Here is a 25,636-nt window from a genome sequence, read left to right as displayed (position 1 = left end):
GTGGGCAAACCCCACAACCTTTCTTAGGAATGGAGTGTGGCTTTGGAGCGCCCTCCGGACTCTTAGGACCCATTCATCATTTAAATAGCATACTTCCAAAGAGACCTGAAGCAGCTTTATTTTGGCAGTCTATAACAGGCCATTGTTTCCAAACACTTTTTAATGCAAAAATGGAGCATGTCAAGATGTGGAAATACTGAGTGAAAGTGCACAGAAATATTCTCTTTCTCCTACAATGGGGAGAAAACTATGGAAATTATTTATCTACAGATGAGGACAAACTAGATAAATAATCTATTTACGTACATCCCACCCTCCAAATTCATGGTGCATGTGGTGGGAAGGAGCAACCAGTTGAAAAGAGGACTAACGCTTTAGCTTTGTTTGAAATTCAGGCAGGGTTTGCTGCAAACCTCTTGGGTTGCTGTTTTTGAAAAGACCCAATCTACGAATCTTTTAACAACTAAAAGATGGAATCAACAGCTGACTGGTATGATGGGATCCAGCATCCACATAAGCTTAGATTTGCCTATACAGATCCTTAAAGCATCCCTGAGATACATGAATAGAGGGGAAGTTATATACTTGCTGGGTGAAAATATTATTGCATCTTTGGTTGGCTAAAGTTTTGAAAAAGCTTGAAAATATCATTTAGTGAGTGTTATTCAAGCAGGATTACAGCAGCTATGACTGTATGCCACAATGTACAATAGCTCATTTTATTGGTTCTTTCAAGTGGTCAATAACCTCACTTGGACACATAAGCACAGAGTATATTAGTTGCAGGAAAACGTATTACTAGATAAGAACACTTTTAGTAATATACAAATGCCTCTTGCAAGACCTGTTTTACTTAGCATCACCCCCATAGGTGTTAATTTTGTAAAACATGTCCATTCTTGTCCATAGATTAGTTTGTCCTGTGCTATCAGAGGTACTGATAAAATAAATGCTTTCTTGTGAACTAAGTTGCAACTTTTTTCTAGGAGGGCAAATGCATGACTTTTGTCCCTAGGTCCTACACTGCTGCACATTCCTGAAGCAAACACTGTAAGAAAAAAATAACTAGCAAGGCAGAAGAAATCACTAACGTGTTTCTATTCAAAGAGAAACCACATTTTATTATATTGGCTTTGAAGAAGACTCTCCTGACATTCAGACCTTCATCCTTTTAATAACTGATTAGTTCTGTTTCTATTAGTGCTGTCTCATGGCTCTGTTTCTTTTGAAAATCAAGATACAACACATCTGTACCAAATAAATAATTCATGTAACCTATGGTTCAGATGTATAGTTCTCTCCTGTGTGCTTACTTCATTACATACTTTATAAGCTGTGATAGTTAGCTGGTAAATCTGTAAAAAATCTTGGCTTTGAACACAAGTTAACTCCTGTTAGTTTTTAAAAATAGTGGAATGTTTTTGTCACATTACTCTGCTTGTGCAGCCACCTTATCACCCCCATTTCTCTACAAACTCCACCTTAACAACATGCAGGCTTGCAGGAAAGAAGAAAATTTCCAAGAATCAGGCAGTTAAGGCCTTTACATTTCAACAGATTAGAAGGATTTGTTCATATAGCACCTTTGAACCTGTCTGCCATGTAAATAGAATGTGTAAGAGGTCAGAATCCCTGTTGCCTCCAATGCTGAACCTGGACTTGACTGTCAGAGAGAGAATGAAGAGCAAGCAGATATGGATTTAGACTTAAATGCATGTGGAATGTAGCTCTATTGCTATATTCTACCCCACTCACACTTCAGGCCTAGGCAATTCTCCATAGTCTAAGTGTTGAATATGTTCTTCAATATTACTAAAAATCAACATTCTTAAAAATGAATCTTGCATAACCCTTGCTTCAGCCTCCCTTACTCTTCCTACTTCAAATTTTAAAGCTCTTTTTTTTAAAAAAAGGAAAGCTTTTGTTACGCTCCTTAAAAAAGAAATCTAAGTAAAGCAACAGGTAAACTGATACTGTTGTATATCTATCCCTTAATAATAATCGAATGAAAATGCTCATTTCTCATGAGAAAAAAGTAGCCTTGTTGAACCCCATCTCTCCTCTATATCCAGACTCCCGTCAGGGACTACTTGCAAGCCAATGGAGCCACTTAAAATGGAAAGACTTTTTCTCACCAAGGCCAGAGTCTGCCTTGTCAGCCCCTAGTGATTCAAGGTGTAAAATGAAGGCATGATCTATGAAAGCTGTTCCATGCTCCCCTACTTTTTTTCATCCCTGCAGAAACTCCAAGCACAACCTGAAGCAAGCAGATGACAGAATGATGCAAACTTACATCCAGCGAAGGCTCCGGCATGTCAGATGCTCCCTGGCCACCAGCCTGACCTTCTAAGGCTGAGGAAGGGTTAAAGGCCAGGTCACTGTGTGGATGGTTGCTAGAAGCGGCCTGTGGTGGCTGCCGGGACTGCTGGGTAGGAGGACCGCTGTGATGTAATGGCTGCCCTGACTGGCTGCTGGGATGAGGTACGTGCAAACCTTGCTGCATGGAACTATGGGACTGATCAGTGCTGCCGGGATGAGGGATCTGCGGAGGAGGAAAGAAGCAGGAAAGGAAAAGTGAGGTGATAAGGTACACAGCTCCAAGATGGGGAGGGGGCAAGTTAAACCTGTTCACTGCAAATTATTGTATAAGCAGTCATAATGTGTGAAACCCGTATTGCAAAATGATAGACCTCAACAGTCATCCGCCACCAGAGAAAAAGAATGTGCAGGAAGCTGATCTGCTGGGCTCTGAGTCTTCAGGATTTCACAAGACAATATTTTTCAGCAGAGAAAAGGGGTGCAATTAAAGATGGTAGTTCAGCTTTGTAGAAGATCCAGATTCTGTTTGCGCTGAACTTATCATCAAAGTGATAAGCTGTCTAAAAAGTATGGCATGTTTAGAAACATTCATAACATGAATCTTGATAATTTGAGAAGAGCACAGCTTTCTGCACACTTCTTCTGTGTGGACAAACAATTCACTTCTGCTGTGGCTCACTGCATTTTCTTTGGGGGGGTGGGAAAAGAGGCCTATCAGAGAACAATTTATGACCATTTAGTTACAGGCTTTGGAAAAATAACTCTGTAACATGGTATTCTTACATTTTTCATTATAAAAAAACCTATTCCAGGTATTGCTACTTGAGTGAAATATAGACACACATTTCCATAAAAAAAAGACTTCATGTCCCATTTTAATAAAGTACAAAACCTTTTGTAGAACAGTAGAGCATGCCTTCAAAACTGATTTTGGCAAGAGGGACAAAATAGAAAAAAACATGTCCTTTAAAAAGAGCTGGTGTTGTATAGCAAGTAGAATACTCGAGTAGGACTGGGGAGGTCTGGATTCAAATCCTGACTAGGCCATGAAGCTCATTGGGGACTTTGGACTCACTCTCTCAGTTTATTCTATTTCATAGGAATCTTGTGAGGACAAAAATGGGAAGGAGGATCATGTACACTGCCTTGAGCTCCTTGATGGAAACGAAGGATTCCAGCAGAACAAATAAATAAGAAATAAATTCAACTGATAAAAAAGAGCAGGACTCATGCTTGAGCATAATAGCACCATGCAAATAAATATAAAGCGTGCAAAAGCCATAGAGAGCAGCAGATTTACTAACTTTTAAATACACTTACAAGTGAACCAGCACATTCCCTAAGGACAGGCTGTCCAGCAGTTGTCTTTCAAAAGAGCTTCACTGTTATCTAATGAGCCCTAAGTGCTTTCCAAGACGAAGTGCTAAATGGCCCATTTACCTCCTCCCATTAATGAAACAATCAAAAAGTTTGTTCAAAGAGGCAAGCACAACTGGCTGTATGGTAGCAGTGGGCAGGCCAGTATCCCAAATCCCTGCCACCTGGCATGTCCCCATGCCCATAGGACTAACAGATCCTATTCACTTACATATACAGACTCATGCACACAAAAACTCATTGTCCCTTCTGAATCATGGGAGTCTTAAAAAGCCACCCTGAGAGGACTTTTAAAAGCCTGCTTGCAACATGGTGGCAGGCAATTGTACAAGCGGGCTGGCCATTGTATCCCCAGTAGCCTCCTCAAATGCTCCTCATATTGGTACCCTCTTCTTCCTTTTGACTTTTCTATTTGTGAGTGCATTAGGGTCAGAGTGATGAGGCAAAAGGAAAAAGAAAATCATGTTTCTCAGGTTCTTCCATCTCTATGTGTGTTTTTCTGTCCTTTCTCCCATTTCTTAGCATAGAGAAAGTGACAGACAGAATGGAGAGGTCTACCATCATGTAACCCCCTCACTTTGGGAAGTCAGCAGGTGAGGGTGTATGCAAAGGATCTGTGCTCCCTACTTATGCCCATCTTTCCTTTACTGTTTTTATCACAGACAAAGGAGAGAAAGTCATGTTCAGTGGTTTCTGGTCTCCTTCTCATGAAAGTACACTCTACAAGTAAGACTTGGTTTCGATTTCACTTTGGGTTTGGTGAAATATCACTGGGCCATATCAATAATCTGCACTACTGTGGAAGCCTGATGTTTGCCCACAAAGGTCAATACTCACCCTATCCTACACCCTAAAGTGGCTTGCTAGCAGGTTCCTGTTTCACAACAACCATTTCCTCCCCAGCTAGGGCTTGAAATTGAAGAGTCTGGTATCATCTCTCTGGAATCAAGATTTGCCTGGAAGTGAAGCCCAGAAGTATACAATTCTGGGGAAACTGAGATAGTAGGTGCAACTGTCTAGAGCTTTACTCTAAAACAGGCCCATTGTCTAAACCAGTGAGGCAAACCACTGGCCCCTGACATGTTCTTAGGCTTTAAATCCCACCAGCTCCAACCAGTAGGGCTAAAAGTCAGGGGTTATGGTGCATTTTAATGAGGGTTTTTTTTGGTAATTTTTCAATATTGTATCAGATGATGTTTAAGTTGCCCAGAAAATACAGGTTGTTCATTGGCCCTATAAGTATAGTACATAAAGAAATAAATGACTTACAGAGTCTTGCATGGGATGACTTAGGGGTTTGTCAAGAGCTGCCATGCCACTGGGCATGTCTGGAGGGTGTGAGAGCTGGGGCGCATGCATGAAGTCATTCATAGACGTTCCACCAGGATTCCCATGAGGGAAATCGAAATTGCTGTGACCTTGGTAATTGCTACCTAAATAGCAAAGGAAAAAGAAGCGTTATTCCAAAAGGATGCTTAAAATTTACACATTTACTAAACATAAAACACTACATTGGATGAAAAGTACAGTAATGGGAGCTCCTGTTACTGCTGTGTCAGTTGCTTGAAGCATATGCATTTACACTTCTCTTTCTAGAAATGAACTCAGAGCATCCATTAAGATGAATGGAGAAGTATTAGCAACAGGTGGCATAGGCTACTGTACTGTTAGTTTCCACAAAAGCTTAATGTCCATTCAACTGTTGGTAAAATTGCACATTAATGACTTATTTAGTATATCTCCTTTAAGAACCAGACCACAAGACCTCTTCCTTCTTCTCATACATCTTTTATGAGCCCCCACTTGTTGATGGCATCTGTAGTGTCACATCCATACTATTTTAGGTTTTAGTACAAACGATCTTAAATGATTGTGAAATTTCTTTAAGATTGAATAATTAAGTATTCAACTATCTTGCTGGGGAAAAACAGCTCTGCAGTGCTCAAATAAGATAAGCGGTATCCTTGGCTTTTCATTATATAAACATTTGCTCTCATGTATCAGATGAGATGCATTCATGCCAAATGAAAACATTTACTTACATGAGAACTAGATTCTCCCCTTCCCCACAAAAACCCTTCTGATTTTTGTTTGTATGCTTTAATCTGGGTCCTCTGCAGCAGAAGTGTTGAATGAGTTGCTGATGGAAAGCATTTCTCATATAACCCACAATTATTACAGTTCTATCCCCATCAGTTCCCTCAATATTTGAATAAGCTGCTAAATCTCAGGATATAAAATACTTTCTCAACTAAGAGGATACAAATGCCAAAACAAACAGATTTTTAGTTTCTCTAAAAATATGCTACAGTAATTGTCTCTAAATAGGTTTTATTACAAAGTAGGGGTGTACAGGAAATAAATTTTAGTTTGACATTAAGATTTTATTCTGAGTTGTCATCTTCAATTTATTTAGTTTTTGTTGTTGTTGTTGCTTGTAGGAGTTACACACTTTCTCAAGTTCACTTCCTGGCACTTTATCATCTTGAAATGATGGCTGGTATCCCTTGAGAGATTTGCATTTATTAAAGATGAGTTGTAGCCAGCAGGCAAACACAGTTGAAGAGAAAAGCTCTTGTCTCCAGGCAGCAGGACTTATTTATTTAGTGTCCTAAAATGTAATGCTGGGCACAGGGTGTGGGTTCTTGCATTTGAGAGGATGGGACAAGAAGAAAGTAAAAAAAGAGGGGAAAACCCCCCAAACTTGTCTGTTATGCGGTGCAAAAAAAACAACAGGTGTTTAAGGGCCAGTATGTCTTTCTCCTTCAGATGGGACAGAAGTGTGGGAAGACACAAGGTTCAACCACTCTTCTCACAGGCCCCATCAGCATGAGATCACAGTAGCTGCCCCTTGCTTTCTGGCATGCAACATCACTGAGGAGGTCACAATGGTCTTTTGCTCTTTCAGGCAAGCATCATTAGCCTGAGGTCACAATGGCCAGACTCTCCTTCAGGCAAGTCACACCAGCAGAAGGCCACAATGACCAGTCTTCTTCCTCTAGTGGCACGTCTTCCCCTTTCAAGCATGACACTGTAGCAACATGGGACATAGTATCTCTGCTGATGTCCCTCACTGAAGCATGTAGAGCATGTGGACCCGAACACTTTCTTGCGGAGGAAGGGATATGAAGTAGCAGGTGGGCATGGACTCTTTTTCTCCTACTAAGGTGGGTATGAGGAAGGACTTAGGGAGTTGGGGATGTTTAGCCTGGAGAAGAGAAGGTTAAGAGGTGATTTGATAGCCCTGTTTAAATATTTGAAGGGATGTCATGTTGAGGAGGGATCAAACTTGTTTTCTGCTGCTCCAGAGATTAGAACACGGAACAATGGATGCAAGCTCCAGGAAAAGAGATTCCACCTCAACATTAGGAGGAACTTCCTGACAGTAAGGGCTGTTCGACAGTGGAACACACTCCCTCGGAGTGTAGTGGAGTCTCCTTCTTTGGAGGTCTTTAAACAGAGGCTGGATGGTCATCTGTTGGGGATGCTTTGAATGTGATTTCCTGCATGGCAGGGGGGTTGGACTGGATGGCCCTTGTGGTCTCTTCCAACTCTACGATTCTATGATTCTATGATCAGCAAGTTGTGAGCACACTGGACATTAGTATCTCACTAAAACAGTCAGCAAAGTGTAAGCCAAGCAGCCTCAAGAAAGAGGAAGGTGAGGAAAGATGTGTGTCTCTATCCTCTAAATTAGGGGCCATGGAGTATTTGCTCCTCTGGGCTGCTACTATATTTGCAAAAGCCCCGCAATACTGCTCTTTTTTGTTTTTTTGCTAAAAATGCATTGAACAACCACATGCGTATGCTTCTTGTTTTCAGCCTAGGCCTTTTTTTAAAATCAGGAAGCAATTTAGTGTCTAAATAACTTTTTGAAAAAGCACCAATCAGTACTGCTTCAGGTTCACCTGGGCCTACATTCTTATTTTCTGACTTCCTGACACAGTGACATTCTTTAAGTGGAATTCTGACCTTTCAGTAGATTCCGTCAAACACAACCATTTTCAAAATGTTTCACTCTAGCTTCTCAGGGTCCCCAGTTCTATATTTCATGCATGAATTCTTATCCATGTAATGTCAGATGGGTTTCCTGTAAATCTACAGGAGTATCAGAATGAACAGAGCAGTGATTTGAGTTCCTCTATTAATCCACCTGCCCTGGCTAACTATCCCTAGTCGTACAGTAAAGGTTCTCTCCTCGTTTATTTCCATTATCTGAGCATCTCAGCTAAAGCTCTGGAACTGCAATGCCAGTCCTTGTGGTTTAAATGATGCGCACTGAACAGAACTAACATCACTAAGTTATTTCACATAAGCCACTGAACAGGATCATGTTGAGCTCTGAAATAATAGTGCAGCTTTGCAGCTTGCCTGGAGGGGATACGGTTTTGTCAACTGAAGAGCAGCAGCTTTACAACATTCAAGACAAACAGAGTTTGATGGGACTTGAAGCATCTGCATCGTTTGCTTTCCAGCACAAGCTCATTTTGTGGAGAAGTTTAATCTCAGGGGAACAGAAGTCATTAGCTGTGTAAGAGTATTTCTTGGGAAAGCTGAGGCTTTGATCTGTCATGTAAATACAGCAGAGCCTCACTAATTCACATTTTCCTAATCTGCAAAACAGCTAAGGCTGCCATCCTCTGCACACTTTCTTAGGGACGCACCCCTTTGAACACAGTAGAATTTACTTCTGAGGAACAGGAACAGGCCTCCTCTACCCCCACCCTTTAAAAATCAATACCAATTTAAAATCTGGGAAGTATATGTATGTAGATCAGGTTTATGAAGATATCGTAAGTTGAATCACACAGTGCTGACATTAGAAGGTTAATAATTAAGTCAACTGTGTGAAAATGGTTGCTTTCTGCTTTCCTCCATTATGCATTTTCTCAGTGACCAGTGAATAGCTTTAAACAAGACACTGGGCCCAAGAGGCAAAAAAGGCAGGCAGGCGGTTTGGCTAATGTTGTGATCATCAGGCAAGGGACATCATGTTGAACTGAGACATGTGCTGAAGATGAAGTGGTGTTGACTCAGTCTCCTATGAACTGGACTCTCTGCCCCACCTTTCCAGCAGGAGTAACATCTGACACTTTGCCACGTTTTCCCCAGTCACTCTTTCTCACTTGTCATTTCTCGGTTTTCATAGATAGGATGGAGGAATTTAAATGTGCAAGTGGAGAGATCAGGGCTGGCCTTAATGACTGGAGAAGAAGGGTAAACTGATGTACAGAAGAGACTGGTACTGGCACTGGCACTGGCACTGGCACTTTACTTCAACACTGACAATGCCTCAGGCTAGTTTAGGGGGTACCAGACAAGTTGTGTCACACACTAAGCGCTGTCATCTAACAAAAGGGCAAAGGAGGAAAAAAAAGAAAAGAAAAAAGAATCAGGGGCGGATTCTAGACCGCCGCTTTGAGGCGGTCTGCCGCCGCCGCCGCTTGCTCTGCGCGGGAGCCGCAGCAGCCATACCGCATGGCTCCTGCGCGGGGCAAAAAAGAAGCTCCAAAATGGAGCTTCTTTCCACGGCGCACTGATGACGTTGTGAAGCGCCAAGGGCGCATTTGTGATGTCATTAGCGCTGCGCGACGTTCGGACGCTCAGCGTCCGATACGTCAATATGGCACCGGCCATGTAGAAGGGCCGGTGCCATATTGTACGGACACAGTCCGTATTAGACTCAGGGGCGTCTAGAAGAGACGCCCCTTTTTTAAAATGGGACGTCCTGCGGACGTCCCAACTGCCGGTGTGTAACCGGCCAGGGTCCTCAATAGCACAGAAAGTTATCTTATTTAGAGTCACACTTCTTTCTGCATGGTAAGAGTGACTGGACTGGGGTGGGGATAGCCCACTACCTTTATTTAGGCACTAACCAAACATGCTTAGATAACAAAAGGGGAAAGCTAATAGGTCCCATGTAAATGAACTTGGCAGTACAATTCCTCTGAGACTATTATTACATACACTTGCTTATTTGAAAAACTGACCAAATCTGTTTGTCTTGCTCACTAATACAAGCTGATCTTGGGGGGGGGGAGACTTTTCTATCTAAATACCCTAGAATTTCCTCTAAATGCTCCATGGTTTGATATTTTAACTTCAATGAAAAATTGTTAAATGGATATGTCTTTAGAGGAAAAAATGCTGTGTTCCCCACTTTCATGTGAAGAACACAAATACATTATTTTGTCAGTGTGCCTCCTCTGTTACCAGCCAATCAACATACATATGTTATGAAATACACTTGTGCACTTGCCACACAGGATTCCACAAAGAGCATTTATTTGTTCTTATTACTGTTGGCTTATTATCTATACAGTCATTCAAAGACCATCACATTACACAATTATAGCACTATGATGTCAGTGTAATTGCCATGGTTGCAAACCCTATGGAATTCTAGGGATTGCAGTTTAGAGCAGGGCATTTAGAAATCTCAGGTAATGCTCATCTACTGCCTCCACAAACTAAAACTCCCAGGATCCTATAGGATACAGCCAGATAAAGTGGAGTCATACTGCTATCACTGTGTCGTGTGAAAGGGCCTCATGTACCTACAGGAGTCATGAAGCGTATATACAATGCTTTACGCAGCTTTCAGCATACGCTGAAAGCCACATGGGGAGAAGGGGTGGCGTGGCCCATAGGGACAAATGGGGCGTGTGCACCGACATGCTGTTGTATGCACGAACCCCATTCATTTAAATGGGGCTCAAGCATAGGTGGTATTTGCTTTATGCGGGGAGTCCAGAACGGATCCCCTGCGTAAAGTAAGGGCACACTGTATAAAGAATATACACTAGGCCCTCCACATTTGCTGGGGTTAGGGCGGCAGGACCCCCATGAAATAAAAACAAACAAACTGTTTTTTCAAAAAATTGAGAGAACACTCTTTAGGAATCTAAAGGACTTCTAGTGCAACTTTATGGTCATCATCCACCAGAGGTTGGGCATAGAGTTGTGCTGGAGGACATAGAGATTCCTAGGGAGAACATATTAACCAAATCTGTGAATAATCAAATCTACAAAAGTCAAGCTGCAAATGTGGAGGGCTGATTGTACCTATAATAGACTAAATCATTAAAACTGAAATGTCGTGAGCATCACTGGAGATACTCTACCAACATGTTTCCGTTCAACATCTTGGGGAGGAAGACATTTTAAGGGATATGCAATAGCTTGTTCGTGGATGATACATACACATACACAGGGGAAAATTAGACCCACCTTGGTTACTGTATTCATTGGAACTTGTACCGCCAGGTGGAGGTGGGATTGATGGATATGGTGATGGGCCTGGACCCAAAGCTGCAATCATCTCCATCACATTCGGCATGATCATCTGGCTAGGACTCATCGTTTTAAACCTCTTGGAAGGAATGCCGTCAGGATCATCTTTGATGTGAATGTCTGATTTGATTGGGACAGGCCTCCAGCTGCACGTTGGGTCGATTGTGACTTCTTCAAACTCAGAGCTACAAAACAGAAGATGTTCTGTGGCACTGCTTGTCACTGGTACACCACTGTATTATGAGAAGCACCATTCTTATACTAGGTCCACATATGCATTCTCTTTAAAAGCTTTGCTTGGGTGGTTGAAATTAAGGACAATAAACATCTTCATATATTCTCCTATTGCAGAAAAGAGCATAACAATGTAGGTCCACTATATATGTTATCCCTAAAGTGCTTGCATTGTGTGGAGAACAGATTCTTTCATCTTCCCACACATTTTCTATTGGCCACTTGACAGGACTGTCATAGTGACTTCACACTGGAATGTTCTTTCTAACCAAATGGCAAAGATGGATTTGCTTTATTGGGCTATCAGATGCGCCACATTCTAGACCTGCATATCAAGTGGCCACCATCCCTTGAACTGTCTCCCTCCTTCTCTGCTCTTTGGTATCAACATACCCTCAAAGCCTGCAGCTTAAAGTACCTCCAAACTAACAATGAATACCTAGGAAAACCTCCAGAGCAGAACATCAAGGATACCAGAATCAAGAAAATGGTTCTAATTTTAAAGCTGTGAAGTTGCACTTACTTCTGTATTGCGTTCAGAATGCCCCACATATACTGGTCAACCTCCAGGCCTTCCAGCAAAGCTGTTTTACTAAAAGAGAAAACAGTACAATTATTTAATTCATTGACACCCATGTACATGGCGCTTTACAGAATGCTATTTGTAAAGGTCAGTTCCCTGTGCATGTCTTTAGAGTGGGTGCAAAGATCCTTGATGTCTTTTGGAGGGTGAGGGTAGAACAGAGGCACTTGCAAGTACTTTGACTTTTTCAGTAAGGGATGGATAACAGTAAGGGGTTAAGCCAGAAGATATTAAACTACAGTCATCCCTCCATATTTGCGGCTTTGATATTTGTGGATTTGATTATTCACGGATTTCATTAATATGTTCTCTCTAGGACTGTTTAGGTCCTCCAGTGCAACTCTGTGGTCAACTTTAACTAAAAGTTGCACTGAAAGACCATTTGTAGCTACTCCAGTGCCATTCTATAGTCAGTGTATGTTGGACATTAACCACAGAGTTGCACTGGAGGACCTAGAGATTCCTAGAGAGGTGTCCTCTCAGGTAAAAACAATGTTTTTGTTATTTGCGGTTTTTCCATATTCACGGGGGTCTTGTTCCCCTAATCCTAGCGAATATGGAGGGACAACTGTAGTTTCAAGTCCTTGCCCTCTCCTTTGAAAGCTGTGATGCCTCATGATGTGTGGGCAAAGGTCCAAAGAGGGAAAAAGGAAGGTGGTATCTTCCACATCAATCACAGTTGGAGGAGACTGATTGCTCTTGGTGGTAGGCTCCCACTGTTTCATACTAGTTTTGTGGGGATGACTGCACTTTCCTTGCCTCATCATAATTCTGATGTGGCATTTGGGAAGAAGGTGGCTCAGGAGGAGTTGCTATATTTTTCTTACATCTCTTTATATCCAACTTTGTGAAAGACCAGTTATATCTTTTGCCTACCGATTCAAATGGCTTTTGCTACTACATTCCACAGTCTTGCATGCAGCAGTATGCACACGACTGCTAAAAAATCTTTGTATCATCACCCCTAGAACCGATTATTGGATCTAGGTGGGAGAATCTTCAGAAAGTAGCAAAGCACATCTGGCACATTTGGAGAATTATTGACCTAAGATAAATGCTCCAGGCAATGTACTCAATCTGGGGAATGGAAGAAATGAGGGGTGGCATAATTTAAATGTTTTGCAGTGTAGCATAGAGGGCAATATGCAAGAACAGGCAGAGTCACTAAACAAAGCAAGAGATCTTTTGGTGGGTTTTACTAATGGCAACAAAAGTTATAACAAAAACCAGGGGTACTGGATTACAGCCATTGAGACAAGCCAGTTTAGAATTTTAGTCTAACTATTATGATGGAAATCAAGGAATTAAGTGAATTACACCTTCTCTCACATATTTTTCATATAACTGGGGGGGGGGCTGTTTTGGTATCTTTATATAAAACTGGCAGAACATCACAGTGTTTAATGATCATTGACAATAAAAATAAATATATAAATATGCTTTCATTAGTATTTTTCATGTTTCTAGTTTCACTTAGGATTCTCTTTTGCACACAGAAACAGCAGTAACAAGGCATTTAGTCTTATTTTGCTGAAGTAAAGGTCTTTAGTCTTCTCTGTCAAAGCATGCTGGTGCTTACAAATCCCAGGATTCTGTAGGATGGAGCCATGGCAGTTAAAGTGGTATCAAACTGCATTATTTCTACAGTGTACAAAACCCTGTTGTTCTTCACACCTTGACACATCTTATTTAATCATCTCTTATATGTTTTTTGATTTAATTAAAAAAACTATTGCTGCTTGTATTGCATAGTCACACTCACTTGCATACAGGACACCTCCACGTCCCACGTTCACAGTTCAGCTGCAAGTAGGATTCCAGATCAAAACACTGTAGAACAGAAAAAAGCCATATCAGTTAAACAATTGTACAGCCAAAGTAAAAGAAAATTAAAGAAGTGGCTGATGGAAATCATCCTTCCAGTATGAGCACAGGAAAAAAGAAAAGAAAGGAACACTTTCACTGAAAACATATGAAAAAAGCACACACACTCTCTCAGTTCTCTCTGTAGATTGTATGATTAAACAATAGAAACACATTCAAAATGTTGGAATCACAGAGGGCAGGACCCATCAAATCATTTTTCCACACTTTTCTTCCTTTTCAAACAGTGCTCTCTACACACATCCCTCAATAATTGTACCTGAAATTTGAAACACAGTGACTAAAACCAAATAGAAGCATTTGTAAATTTGGGCGGGGGGGGGAACTTCAATACTTTTGTTGTTTAAATTCACAAACTGTGGATTGTTGTATTTTTGGATATGGAAGACCAACTGTGTGAGTCTTGGGGTAATCTTAATATATGGAGAAGTACAAAAATGCAGGGGGGGGGGAATCAAGAAACGGACAAAAAGACAAACAAACAACTGAAGGGACGGAAGAACACAGTGGAACTACATACTAATGGAAAGAGCTTTTTGGGAGAATGGCTCCTATTTGTAGAATGCTCTCCCAAGAAAGTCTCATCCAGAGCCCAACCTGCTGGCCTATTGGCCCTATTCTTCCAGGCTATTTGAAGATCAGAGGTTAACATAATTGCCTGAATCTAATTGTTAGTTGCAATAGTAATACACCCATTAAATCAATTCCTGAAAAACAACTCAGCACTTCTGTAAATTCCAATGTTCCAGTGGATCTACTGTAATTGGGATTAAGAATTACATTTAGAATAATAATATTATCAGTCTCTCTTTACAATAATTATTAGTTGGTTTTCACCTTAAGTGAGTTTTATTTCCTCGTTCTATGTAATTAATTGACTTTTACTGATGTTGCTATCTGTTTTATCCTGCTATGTTGGATTTAGATTTATCCTAATTATTTCTAACAAGCAAACAACATCAATTACAATAATAAGGGATGGGCTGGCCCATTTCATTGTCTGGATAAGCCACTTTTTTATTCACATGGAAGAAGCTGGATATAATGTCTGCAAAGTAGCCTGGACTTGGCACCTGTACCCAAGAGTGCTCAACTCGCCCAAACAAAACTGTAAAATTGTACAAGCCAGGCTGGGAATGTTCAGTGATCATGGAATGCTGTCATGACTACGGAGAGGGAACGAAACTGTGAGGGTAGAAAACTAAACACAAGCGCTCCACACTTCAACATGTTCTTTAGAGTCCCACTTGTCTTCATCCTGATTTCAAACCCAAGCTCTAAAGGGGTTGCCAAATACATACATGTGCACATTTCCCCACTTTGCCAGGAAAAATCGCATTAACTCAAATGAATCAATATCCAAGGTGACTGGGAGTGGGGAGGTTTCCAAGAACTTGTTAGGGCACAGTATATTGCTGGTAGATTGCCTTCCCGGTGGAAGGTGCTAAATCTCCAGCTCTTCCATCAATGGGCTGCTGACTCACCTGTACATGTTTGCAATCATGGCCTCTTGCGGGAAGCTGGATCCGACGGAATGTGATTGGACACTTCAGAGACACTTTGATAGCTGTCTGCTCCACTCCATCCTCACCATTGAGAGTTGCGTTGCCAGAGGATGCTGCCACGCTGCTAAAATTCCTCTTGACTGTTTAAAAGGGTGTGACAATAAAATAAAAGAAATTAAGAACTTAACATTGCTGTGTATTTTGTGTGTGGTATAAATTTCCATGGACAGTGTTGGGTTCAAACTGTACATTTAGACCCTTATATGAATCTGAATACAGAGGTAAAAGATTCTGCGCTACTCACTTTTAGTGATACAGTGTTCAGCTGGAAGGAGACGTTTCTTTAGTAAGCCCTGAAGTACTGAACGCACTGATGGCCGGTGTACTAACTGCAATACGAACAAATGTGACTGTGGAAAAACAAAACAAAATGTCAAAATGCATTCACCTATTCAGTCATTAGACTAGGTCTGGGTTAACATCCAGCCTGTCAGCCATATCTGACCTGCCTGGGTGTCAAGCTGAGCCCTTAGTGTTTTGGGACAAGGCCCTTCCCAAGAAAGAGAGGGAAGGAGAGGCAATGGCTGAGTATGCTTTGCTCTTCCCTTGGCTCCACTGTTTGGGAAAGATGAGGGGGAAATGAAGTTGGGTGCTTTCAGCTGACCTTGGGGCTCAGGCAGCCTGAAGCATTGGCTCGATGTGTTTCCCTTCTCCTCTGCCTTCCTTGCATGGGGAAAGTGAATATGAGTAAAGGCAGGGCCCTGATGGAAGCGCTGGCAGGGGAAGTTTGTAGGGACACCTCAGGGATGTAATTATCCCCCTTCCCCATTGCTTGACACAGGTGTTTATCTGAGCCACATCTGAAAACAGATGTAAAGGGCTTGAAAAAGCCCATTTCAAAGAAGAAAGTCCCCAAATCCTTTTCCAGATCTTGTAAAAATATGTCTTTTGAAAGAGTTTCTGTGTTGCTATCCACTAACCTCTTGATGATTTTCTATCCTGAAACAGAAGCTCCCTCCCTCTCTCCTTTTATGAAGTTGATAGGCACAGTATGCCCCCCCCCATAAACCACTATGGTCTAGTATTCAGCATGCCATTAATTCAGGGAAGTCTGAGAATGGAGGGTAGAAGTGGTGTAAATCCCCCTCTGGCTCAGTTCCTCATCTTGACACCACTGTGCCTATTAGCTGTTAAAAGGTAAGGAGGCTTACGGAAAAGGCCTCTAGGGGTGTTGTGGGGAGGGGGGGGGAGTGGATAATTATTAATGAACTCTGAAATTTCACATGTTTTGGGGCATGGCCATTCTGGTGATCATGGGCAGAAGTGACTCTGAGGCAAGCTTTGACTATTCAACCAACCTGACTTCCAACCCATCCCTGCTTCCTAAGGGGAGCTGACTAACTTGCTTTGTGCTGTTTTAGGCTTAAGGAAGCAAATGATTTCTGATTAGAAACGTTTTAAATAACAGCATAAATGACTTCTGCTTCATCAAATCAAATGGAGATCTTCAACCATGTATATCACAGAGTTGAATTTGTTGAGTGTGAATTTGGATGTATATCTCACTGCCATATAGTCCTATTATATTTCATATTAAAGAACCTTTTGTTTAGGGACTGCTCCCCCACCCCGGCAGTCTTTGACCTGCCTAGTCTAAAGTACCCAGCTTGTTGGGGGCAATTGGCTTAGAGTGCTGAGTTCACTATTAAGCTGTATAGAAATGTAAGTACTATTGCTAAGTACCTAGATTTGCCTGCTGAGCTGAAAGACTTGCAGGATGTTAGGTGCTTGAGTCTGTGCAAGCATGCAGGACTTTGCTGTCTGCTCAAGCAATACTAGTCATGAGGGTTGTTGTTGTTGTTGAGTGCCTTTAAGCGGCTTTTGACTTATGGCAACACTAAGGCATTAGCTTATCATGGGCTTTTCTTGGCAAGTTTCTTCTGAAAGGTTTGCCATTGCCTTCCTCTGAGGCTGAGAGAGAATGACTTGCCTAAGGTCATCCAGTGGCTGGGTCTCAAACCCTGATCTCCCAATGCCCTAGACCAACGCTCAGATCACTACACCACGCTGGCTCTCATAGTCATGCTAAAGAAGAGCAGAATCTGTTGTGAAGAAGCATGCATTCATTGCACATATATTTGCCAAAAGCTGAGGTGAAACTAGACAGTTCCCTCTAAAACTGGTCTTTCAGGCAGTTAATTAGTAAATGACTTTCCTACTCCATCCTTAAGGAAATGCTGGTCAAAAGGAAGCACTATTCAGGATTCATCCCTCAACAGTATGCTGGAAATTTATTATTTGTGAATCATTGCTCTTAGTCAAAGCTCTTCCTGGAAACTCATGTAGGTACTGTAACTTTAATGACACTTTACAAGCAGATATTAAGCAGAGGGAAAATGTTTTGTATTCTTGTGCAATGTTGCCCTTTCATTAAAACTGATCAAGCTTATTCAACCCACTAGGAGTGGTATTATGTTTATCAGCACGTACACCCTTTCACAAGGAGAATTTAGCAACTGTGAACTGCATAGACTGAGAAACCCTGGTCTCTGAAATCATGCACCTTCCTTTCTTACAAATGCTCCCACTCAAAATTAGCATAATCTGTGGAAGACATATATAGAAGTCCTATGGCCATTTGTTATCAATTTAGAATTAATATTTAGAATATCTAGGCATCTCCTTGCTTCTTCAAAACGTTTTACTCTTTTCAAATACTAACTTAGTGCAGCTGCTATCACCATTTCTTATTTACAGATGTTTAGAAGGGTATTTTCCTGGATTTTCTAATGCTGAGTTTGTTTCTGCCTCTGTACAGACTAGTTGTGGAGAAGAATCAAGATTTCTTTAAGCCTTGCATGCATAATTGAAAATATAAATAAATATTAAAAAAGTGAATGCATCAAAGGAAAGTTTCAAAAAGATATGTTTTTATACAGGTACAGCTATCAGGGAGACTAGATGGAAGTCAATATCCTACTGATTGTAGATCTGGTGTCAAGTTCAGGTCTTTTGCTATGTAATGTGTGAAATGACCCCACCCATCAATTAACTCAGTTGGCACTGTAAACTTTATCTTGAATGTATTTCTAGAGACAGAGGGTTATAATTACAGATTATTTACTCTGATTTGATGCCAGCAGATGTTTAGATAAGCAATTAATTTTTATAAAGCTATCTAAGAGCCACCATTGTAGATTGAGGGCCCAAACAGATAGGCCAAAATAAAGCTGCTTCAGGTCACTTTGGAGGTATGCTGTTTAAATGATGCATGCATCCTAAGAGGCCGGAAGCCACGCCAAAGCCACGTTCCAGTCCTAAGGACTGGAACACAGCTTTGGTGCACCTTCTGGCCTCTTAAGATGCAGGTGTCATTTAAACAGCATACCTCCAAAGTGACCTGAAGCAGCTTTATTTTGGCTTGTCTGTACGGACCCTGAGTTTGGTTTAGCTGGCAAAGTAATTGAATTCCTTATTCAGCACAAGTAATCCTGGAACGGGAATTTTTGTGTATGATAAAACTAATCCAGAATTTCTTTAAACCCTTCCCCAGGTGCTTGATGGGTATTTTCCCTAATCACATAGCTCCTTTGTTGAACCCTACAGTCGGAAGTGACACAAGGTATAGGCTCCAAAGGCAGAAAAGCAAAGAACTGCAGACAACTTACATTAATAGTAAGCTAAATAATTAATAATTTTCTGACCTTTGCTGTTATCCCAGAATTATCAACTAAGGCAGCCTGTCTGAAAATCTATCAATCAGGGTTCCTCTTATCACTCTGCTACTGGAGTGTTCTGAATAACTTCTGCAATTACAGTTCTCTCCTATTCATGTTAACTCAGAGTTCCTTCCTACTCACGGGTTAATCTGTATAGGATTGTAGTCTGTATCTCCTGGATTCAAATCTGAAAGTAAAGAAGTGTAAAGAACTGAATCTCTAGAAACTAAGGCCCTGTGCAGACCAGCACTTTGGGCCGGCCTGGCAGTGGAGTCAGGGCATTATTGTGCCCTGGGGGCAGGGCAGTGCACCGCACCATGCGGCATCACAGCGCTCTTCTGCCGCTGCATCTGTACGATGCAGTGCCAAAGGAACGCTGTATAGCCGTGGCGCTATGGCTATCATGCCCATTTGCGGCTCCTTTTCATGCCCTGTAAAGGCCAGATCAGGGTCAAAGCGTGTGGCTGCTATGGTCCCGATCTGGCTGAAAAAGGGGTGGGAGACTGCCCCTAAAACTCTAAGGCAATTTGGCCCCTTTAAATGCGTTACTCTACACAAAAGTAAAGCCTTGTGAACAATCACCAACAAAGGTAAAATAGCAGTGGCAACCTTGAGAGCTATATTTGAAGAAAGATTTTGCCAAACTAAAATACAGTGGTACCCCGGGTTACGAAATTAATTCGTTCCGCGGTTAATTTCGTAACCCGAAATACCTTCGTAAGCCGAATTCCCATAGGCGCTAATGGAAAAATAGCTCTCTGCTGCCCTCCGGTGGCGGAAAATAGCGCCGCGGTTTTTTCGTAACCCGAAGAAACCTTCGTAAGCCGAAGCAATAAATCCCTATGGGATTTTTTCGTATCCCGAAAAATTCGTAACCCGGCGCATTCGTATCCCGGGGTACCACTGTACCTTTCTTTCTCTAGAGGCAAATCATAGTCAGCAACCACAGCAGGTCCGAAGTACTTACACAACAGCATGCCGTGACGGTAATCTGAATTGTGTTTCTTCCTGGCTGGCAGACGTGCTTTAGGTGCAGGGGTTTATGTGATGTCTTGTTGTCGCCACGTTCGATGGTAAGCGGAGTTGCGTTGACGCTGACCTGAACTGATGCTGGCCAATTGGTGTTCATCTGTCTATCTTCGTGATGATAGCACTTGAACTGGAGCTCCAAGTCTGACCTGTCAAGCAAGGCATGTTTGGGATGGTTCAGGAAGCTGCTTTTCAGTACTACAATATTAGCAATTTCCCCTTATGTTCTGTTATCCAAATACATTTTTTCCTGTTCCCTTAAACTTTGGTTTGTGCAACATCTTTCAGCCCATGACTATACGGGCCAAATGAACCAGTTTCTCTCCCACCCTCACAACATACTATCTTCCCAAATCCAGTCCATCCCTGCCTTCAACCACATAAAAAAGACTTACCTTTTGTTCTGGATTTTCTTGGAAAATCCAGAGCTATTCTGAGCAATGCTGGGTGGCTGTTTATACAGAGTTGCCACTGGTGCAAGTCACTCTCTCTGAGTTTACAACAAGGCACCCAGCCATGTGATCAACACTGGGCACCTTGTTCTTTATGTCAGAGGGTGTGACTTGCACCAACAGCACTGGGATGTGTGTGTAGACAGCCACCTTGCACTGCTCCAAAGTGCAAAGGTAATGGGGAATTCAGGGCAACTCCAGAGCCATAATACTTTGGGAGCAGCCCAGAGTATTCTAGCCAGTATAGATGTAACCTTAGTTTTCAATTCTTTGACATACAAATAAATGACATTAATATTACAGAGGGTGTATCTATTAAAGTTCTCATGTAGCTGAAAAGTTGTGGGGATAGTAATAATATCAATACATTACAGTTCCACATGACTTTTTATATGGACGAGCTTGAAGCAGTTTACAGAATGGTGGACTTCTAAGCAGCTGGAATAAGTCAGGAAAGAAGGGGAAGGAGCAATCATGAAGTTCTCAAGAATTAGAGGATAAAAATAAGGAAGTAAAATATGTTAACATTACCAAATAGAGAGTACCAGAGTTCTTTTGCCTACAGATTCAGTTTATCAGATACCAATGTTAAAAGGAAAATGAAAATAGTTCCAAAATGAACACTGCAGCAAGGTAAGTGCTATGCACACAAAACATTTAGAGCTCAGGGCCCTAAGACATCAGTGTGAACAAAATGTATAAATGAGAAAAAAATGCATAAGAACTATGTGTGAAAATTGGCAACCTTTGGCTAAAATGATAAAAATTGGTAACTTCTGCACCAAAATGGAGTTTCAAAAATTTCACAGCTCACTGATCGAAAAATGAGCCAAATCCAAATCGCTGGTCATCCTCACTTATTTTTTGAATTCCCAATCCAAATTTAATTTCTTCAATCCACATTAAATAAATTGTCAGTCACCACTACATAAACACATTATATTTAAAATAAAATGGTGCACAATTCTGTTGTGTGTGATGGCCAAGATGTTGGGTTGATGGTGGGAGGAGTGGGGACTGCAGAGTGAGCAGAGGCATTAAAGGAAATGGAGCAAGAGAGGAGATTAGGAAGGAGAGTAGGGATGGAGACAGGAGGAGAGACAAGTAGGTAGGCCCAAATTATGATATCGGTCAGAAGGAAAGCAGAGAGATGTCACAATAGAGATGGGGAGACATATTTAGAGCAAGGGAATAACACCACGCACATGAGATGAGTCTCTAACCCACATTTGGAGTATATGGAGAAGGACTTCCTGCATAGATTTTAAGATATCAATGGACAATGTTTCTCTCTTTCCTTCTCACACACTTGTCTCTGCTCCTTCTTCTCCATCTCTTTTTCCTTCCCAGAAGCAAATTTCCTCACCCCGGGTAATTAAGGAGCAGGAGCACAGCAACATTTATTGGTATCAGTAGAAAGATCTGAATCCTACTGGTAGTCTCAATTAGAGTAGATTCCAACAATCAATTATTACATGGTGAGTCAATATATATGTAAATCCCATTGATTTATTACCAAGAGGATTCAGGCCAAGAGTTTCTTCTAAACTGTGTGAAGGAGAGAACACAGTATGAAGACAGGAGATATCAGCATCTCCCTTCCCAACATCTTTCCCTTCTCAATATCCTCTTAACAAATCATGCACTACTACTGTATGGCAATTAAACCTAGAATGAAATCTATTTGCTCCAAAGGAATGCGAGGTTGGAAGGATGGGTCTAGAAATTGTAGGCCCTGCATCTCTTCCCCTTCAGCCTCCCTTGAAAATAAATTCCCGCCCCATCTGTGTCACCAGATTAGGATCCCTGGAATAAATTCAGATATTGGGCTCCATGAACCCAGGTCTGCCAGTGCTCTTGTTCTGCTGCAAATTCAGGTGACGATTCTTTTTTCATTGACACTTCAACGTTTATTGTATAGCAGCTCAACCATTTAAAGTCCACGGGCCATTCACAATTCCAGTATGGCTTATCGTTTTAAATTATGTACTTTTTGCATTGGTTCAAAAAACAAAAATAGGAATCAGTTTTGAAAAAGCTGGTTTATATATTGATCTGCTATTAACGGAATGTATTACTCTGCCCATATAATTCTCTATTTTTCAGTGTTTTTCTTTTCTTTTCTTTAAAAACAAAGAAGAGAGAAACAGTGATGGACCTCTGGTTTTCTCTGAATATGCCCACAGCACCTAGAAAGAACCAAGGTGAAAGAAAGACCTGTAACTGGCTGAAATCCTAAAAAACTTGGAATATATTAGCAGTCTAAAACACTGTATTTCCTAAGCTGTGTGTGGCAATAATAGGATGTATTAGTATTGCTGTCTCTGTGTATTATTATTATTATTATTATTATTATTATTATTATTATTATTGATATAGTGCTGTAGATTTATGTATGTATGTATGTATGTATGTATGTATATCCATTAAATAATTAAAAGGTCTGCGAACCCACAGAGCTCACTCACAGAAGAGGGTACTTTCTGCATCTCTTTCTGATTTAGAGCTTTGCCCTTGCCTCCTGTCATTCTGACTCCTTCAAGGTGTAGGTAATCCTGCCATATTTACAGACAATGTGTTGGACAGAGCAGAATTAGTTGAAGTGTAAAGACAGAACAGAACTGTCCTCATGAGAGCCAACCTGTTGTATCTCTGCATAAATCAGCACTGTGGGTTTGTCTTTTTCCAGGCAGAAGGCACACTGAGAACAGCGATGTCCATAAATCACAGAGAATTAAGTATAATGATTACCTATTCTTATGAAGGTGATAATTTGTTTAAGACTGTACACTGGGAGTGACATGAATAAATATTTTGAGAGTAATCTTTAAAAGTAAACTTTTATGGGTGTAAAAAATGGAGTGCATCTCCTATTTTAATTTAGAACTAAATGTGAAACAGTCACTAGAACTTCGGAGGAAAGTACAGTACTATAAGGCTGCATTCCCATTGTGATTTAAAGCAAATTACTGATCAAGTTATATGACCATCGTTCCCATTTGAAACCGATGTCGATCCTACTGTAATCGGTTCCAACCAAGATGAAGAAAGACAAACACAAAAAACCCACTCTTTGTTCTTTGATGGTTCTTTTGAAAAGAATAGTTTCTGAAGCGTGTTCAGCAAGTGGGAACAACGGATCTGAATTGCACCATTCTGGAGGGGAGGGACTAATGGCAGAGGGATGTTTACCATTCCTCCTCAGTTTTTGGTAGATCCACCATTTCCTCCCACTCTCAGCGCTGCCTTTGTGCTTGTGGTATGACCTATGGGTGCATTATTTATTTATTTAAAAATAAAATTGATAGAAGATTCGATTCATTGATTCTTCAACTATTTGCAATCACCTGTTTTTAGTGAGGCAAGTAGTTGCAAAACCAATCGAATCTTCTATTAATTTAGGTCCCAAGATAGGCTGCCACTTAGGTCACAGATGATTGACATACATTTTGAAGCGGCGCAGACTAACAATCATGCAACAACAAAAAAAGCGACTACAAGGGGATAATGAAAACATCAGCTTTCATACTGCTTTCATACATGATGGACCTTTTGGAATCGATTTACCAACACGGAGTGAGTATGAATCAGTAATATACCAAGAGGGCAAAATCACCCACCCTCACAAGAGGCTGCCTGTTGCATTTCTGCATGAATAGACCATTCAAGGCCCAGGAAGTAAATACCATGTGATGTACTTAGGGCCTAAGGGAAGGCAACCTGGTGCTCTCCAGATGTTCTGGACAACTTTCACAATCCCTTACTATTGGCTATGTAGCCTGGGGCTTCTCATAACTGTGCCTAAAATGCTATACTCATCATTATTTGGTCAGGCACATGGAGACATTATGTCTAACTCAAATGAGCAAACAAATAAGAGTATCATACCTGCTCATATTTAAGAATTCAAACAAGGGAGAAGTTTAACCACGAAACTAAAGACAAACCTCACCATGTGGTATCAATACTTGCATTACATATTGTCACAGTTCTAACATTCTAAAAATAAAATGATTGAGATAGTTTATATTGTCATGCTATAAGGCTGAGGTCTGTAAAGTCTTCAGAGTCTGCTTTTTTTGACCGTCTTTGAAATGAGAAATTTTATCGGCTGTAGAAAATACGTGAGCTCTGTTTGCAAGTCAAGACTTCTTTGACCTAACAGTTTCTGCAAAGATTTTTAAAGATTCAAGAAAAGAGTTTGTTAGTAAGTCATTTGCAAAGAAAACTTTGCAGTTTATTTTCCCAAAACAGCTCAGGCCATTTGTAGATTAATTAGGAAAGTAATCTAAAAAGTGCCAATTAACTTATAAGTCCAGCTCCTAAAAACTTTACAGCTGCCTGATCAAAGTTCAAAGAGGAAAAGGAGAATGTTCAGCTAATTTATTTAAACTCATTTCCCCCATTGACACAATTTCTTAAATCTGATAATTCAACCTTACTAATTGATAACTAAATAAAAATATTACTTATTTTACACTGCTGTTTCTTTCTTATGACTACTGGATTTTATATATTCCTATTGCATTATACATACAGCACACTTCCCCTCTCTCAGAGGGACTATCTTTAAAATATTCCTATATGGTCTTAGTTATGATAGGTCAATTTGTGAAGGTTGGGACTATAAAAACTGTACACTGATCACTTTTGCCTTTCAGTGTTTCCGCTTCATTTTGTCTTGACCCTTTCCCATTATTATAAATACTACTACTACTACTACTACTACTAATAATAATAATAATAATAAAAGTTTATTTATATTTCTCGCCTCGCCCTACCCCTCAAAAGAAGCAAACAAAATTGAAATAGCCATAGCTAATGTTGAGCCAAGTCTTTTGGTTTCTGTCACAATCCAGAATAGTTTGCAAGCGATTTCATATGTAGAGTGTTAATAGTTACACTTGAGAAATGACTGAATTGGCTGATTTATGCAAAAAACAACAACAACCCTCTTTTAACTCAATGAGCATGTCTGAATGCCATAAGCCATGCTGCTCCTCTCCCTCCTCATCTACTGGCACAGCTGTAAAGTGACTGGAAGTTTTTGCGCCTGATTTTTATTTAACCACAGTTTACTATGTCAGTCAAATTCTAAATTGCACTTAATGGTAACTATGGTTTGCTTTAAAAACCACCTTTAGAACCCACAGTTTTAAGCTTGTCTGCTTCAAGTTAATTTTAGTTATCATTAACCTGAGTCTGCTGGCTTTGGAGATTATTGCATTACTTTTGCTCCCA

At 40.8% G+C, this 25,636-nt stretch overlaps 1 protein-coding gene across 8 annotated transcripts in view; it reads right to left on the bottom strand.

Annotated features, from left to right (window-relative positions):
- ZMIZ1 (zinc finger MIZ-type containing 1) overlaps positions 1-25,636 on the bottom strand; it is a 371,096-nt gene that overhangs the window by 5,551 nt on the left and 339,909 nt on the right. For all 8 annotated transcript variants that reach the window (XM_042457113.1, XM_042457112.1, XM_042457114.1 and 5 more), the window contains 8 exons: positions 19,882-20,092; positions 15,500-15,605; positions 15,175-15,335; positions 13,569-13,636; positions 11,747-11,815; positions 10,927-11,174; positions 4,966-5,129; positions 2,294-2,542 (listed from right to left, as the gene is read on the bottom strand). In XM_042457113.1, coding sequence (XP_042313047.1) covers positions 2,294-2,542; positions 4,966-5,129; positions 10,927-11,174; positions 11,747-11,815; positions 13,569-13,636; positions 15,175-15,335; positions 15,500-15,605; positions 19,882-20,092 — 1,276 coding nt within the window. The remainder of the gene's footprint in view (positions 1-2,293; positions 2,543-4,965; positions 5,130-10,926; positions 11,175-11,746; positions 11,816-13,568; positions 13,637-15,174; positions 15,336-15,499; positions 15,606-19,881; positions 20,093-25,636) is intronic.

The sequence above is a fragment of the Sceloporus undulatus genome, chromosome 3 (genome assembly GCF_019175285.1).
Source record: "Sceloporus undulatus isolate JIND9_A2432 ecotype Alabama chromosome 3, SceUnd_v1.1, whole genome shotgun sequence".
NCBI lineage: Eukaryota > Metazoa > Chordata > Lepidosauria > Squamata > Phrynosomatidae > Sceloporus > Sceloporus undulatus.
The sequence above is the reverse complement of the archived record's forward strand: the minus strand, read 5'-3'. Positions and strand labels throughout refer to the sequence as shown.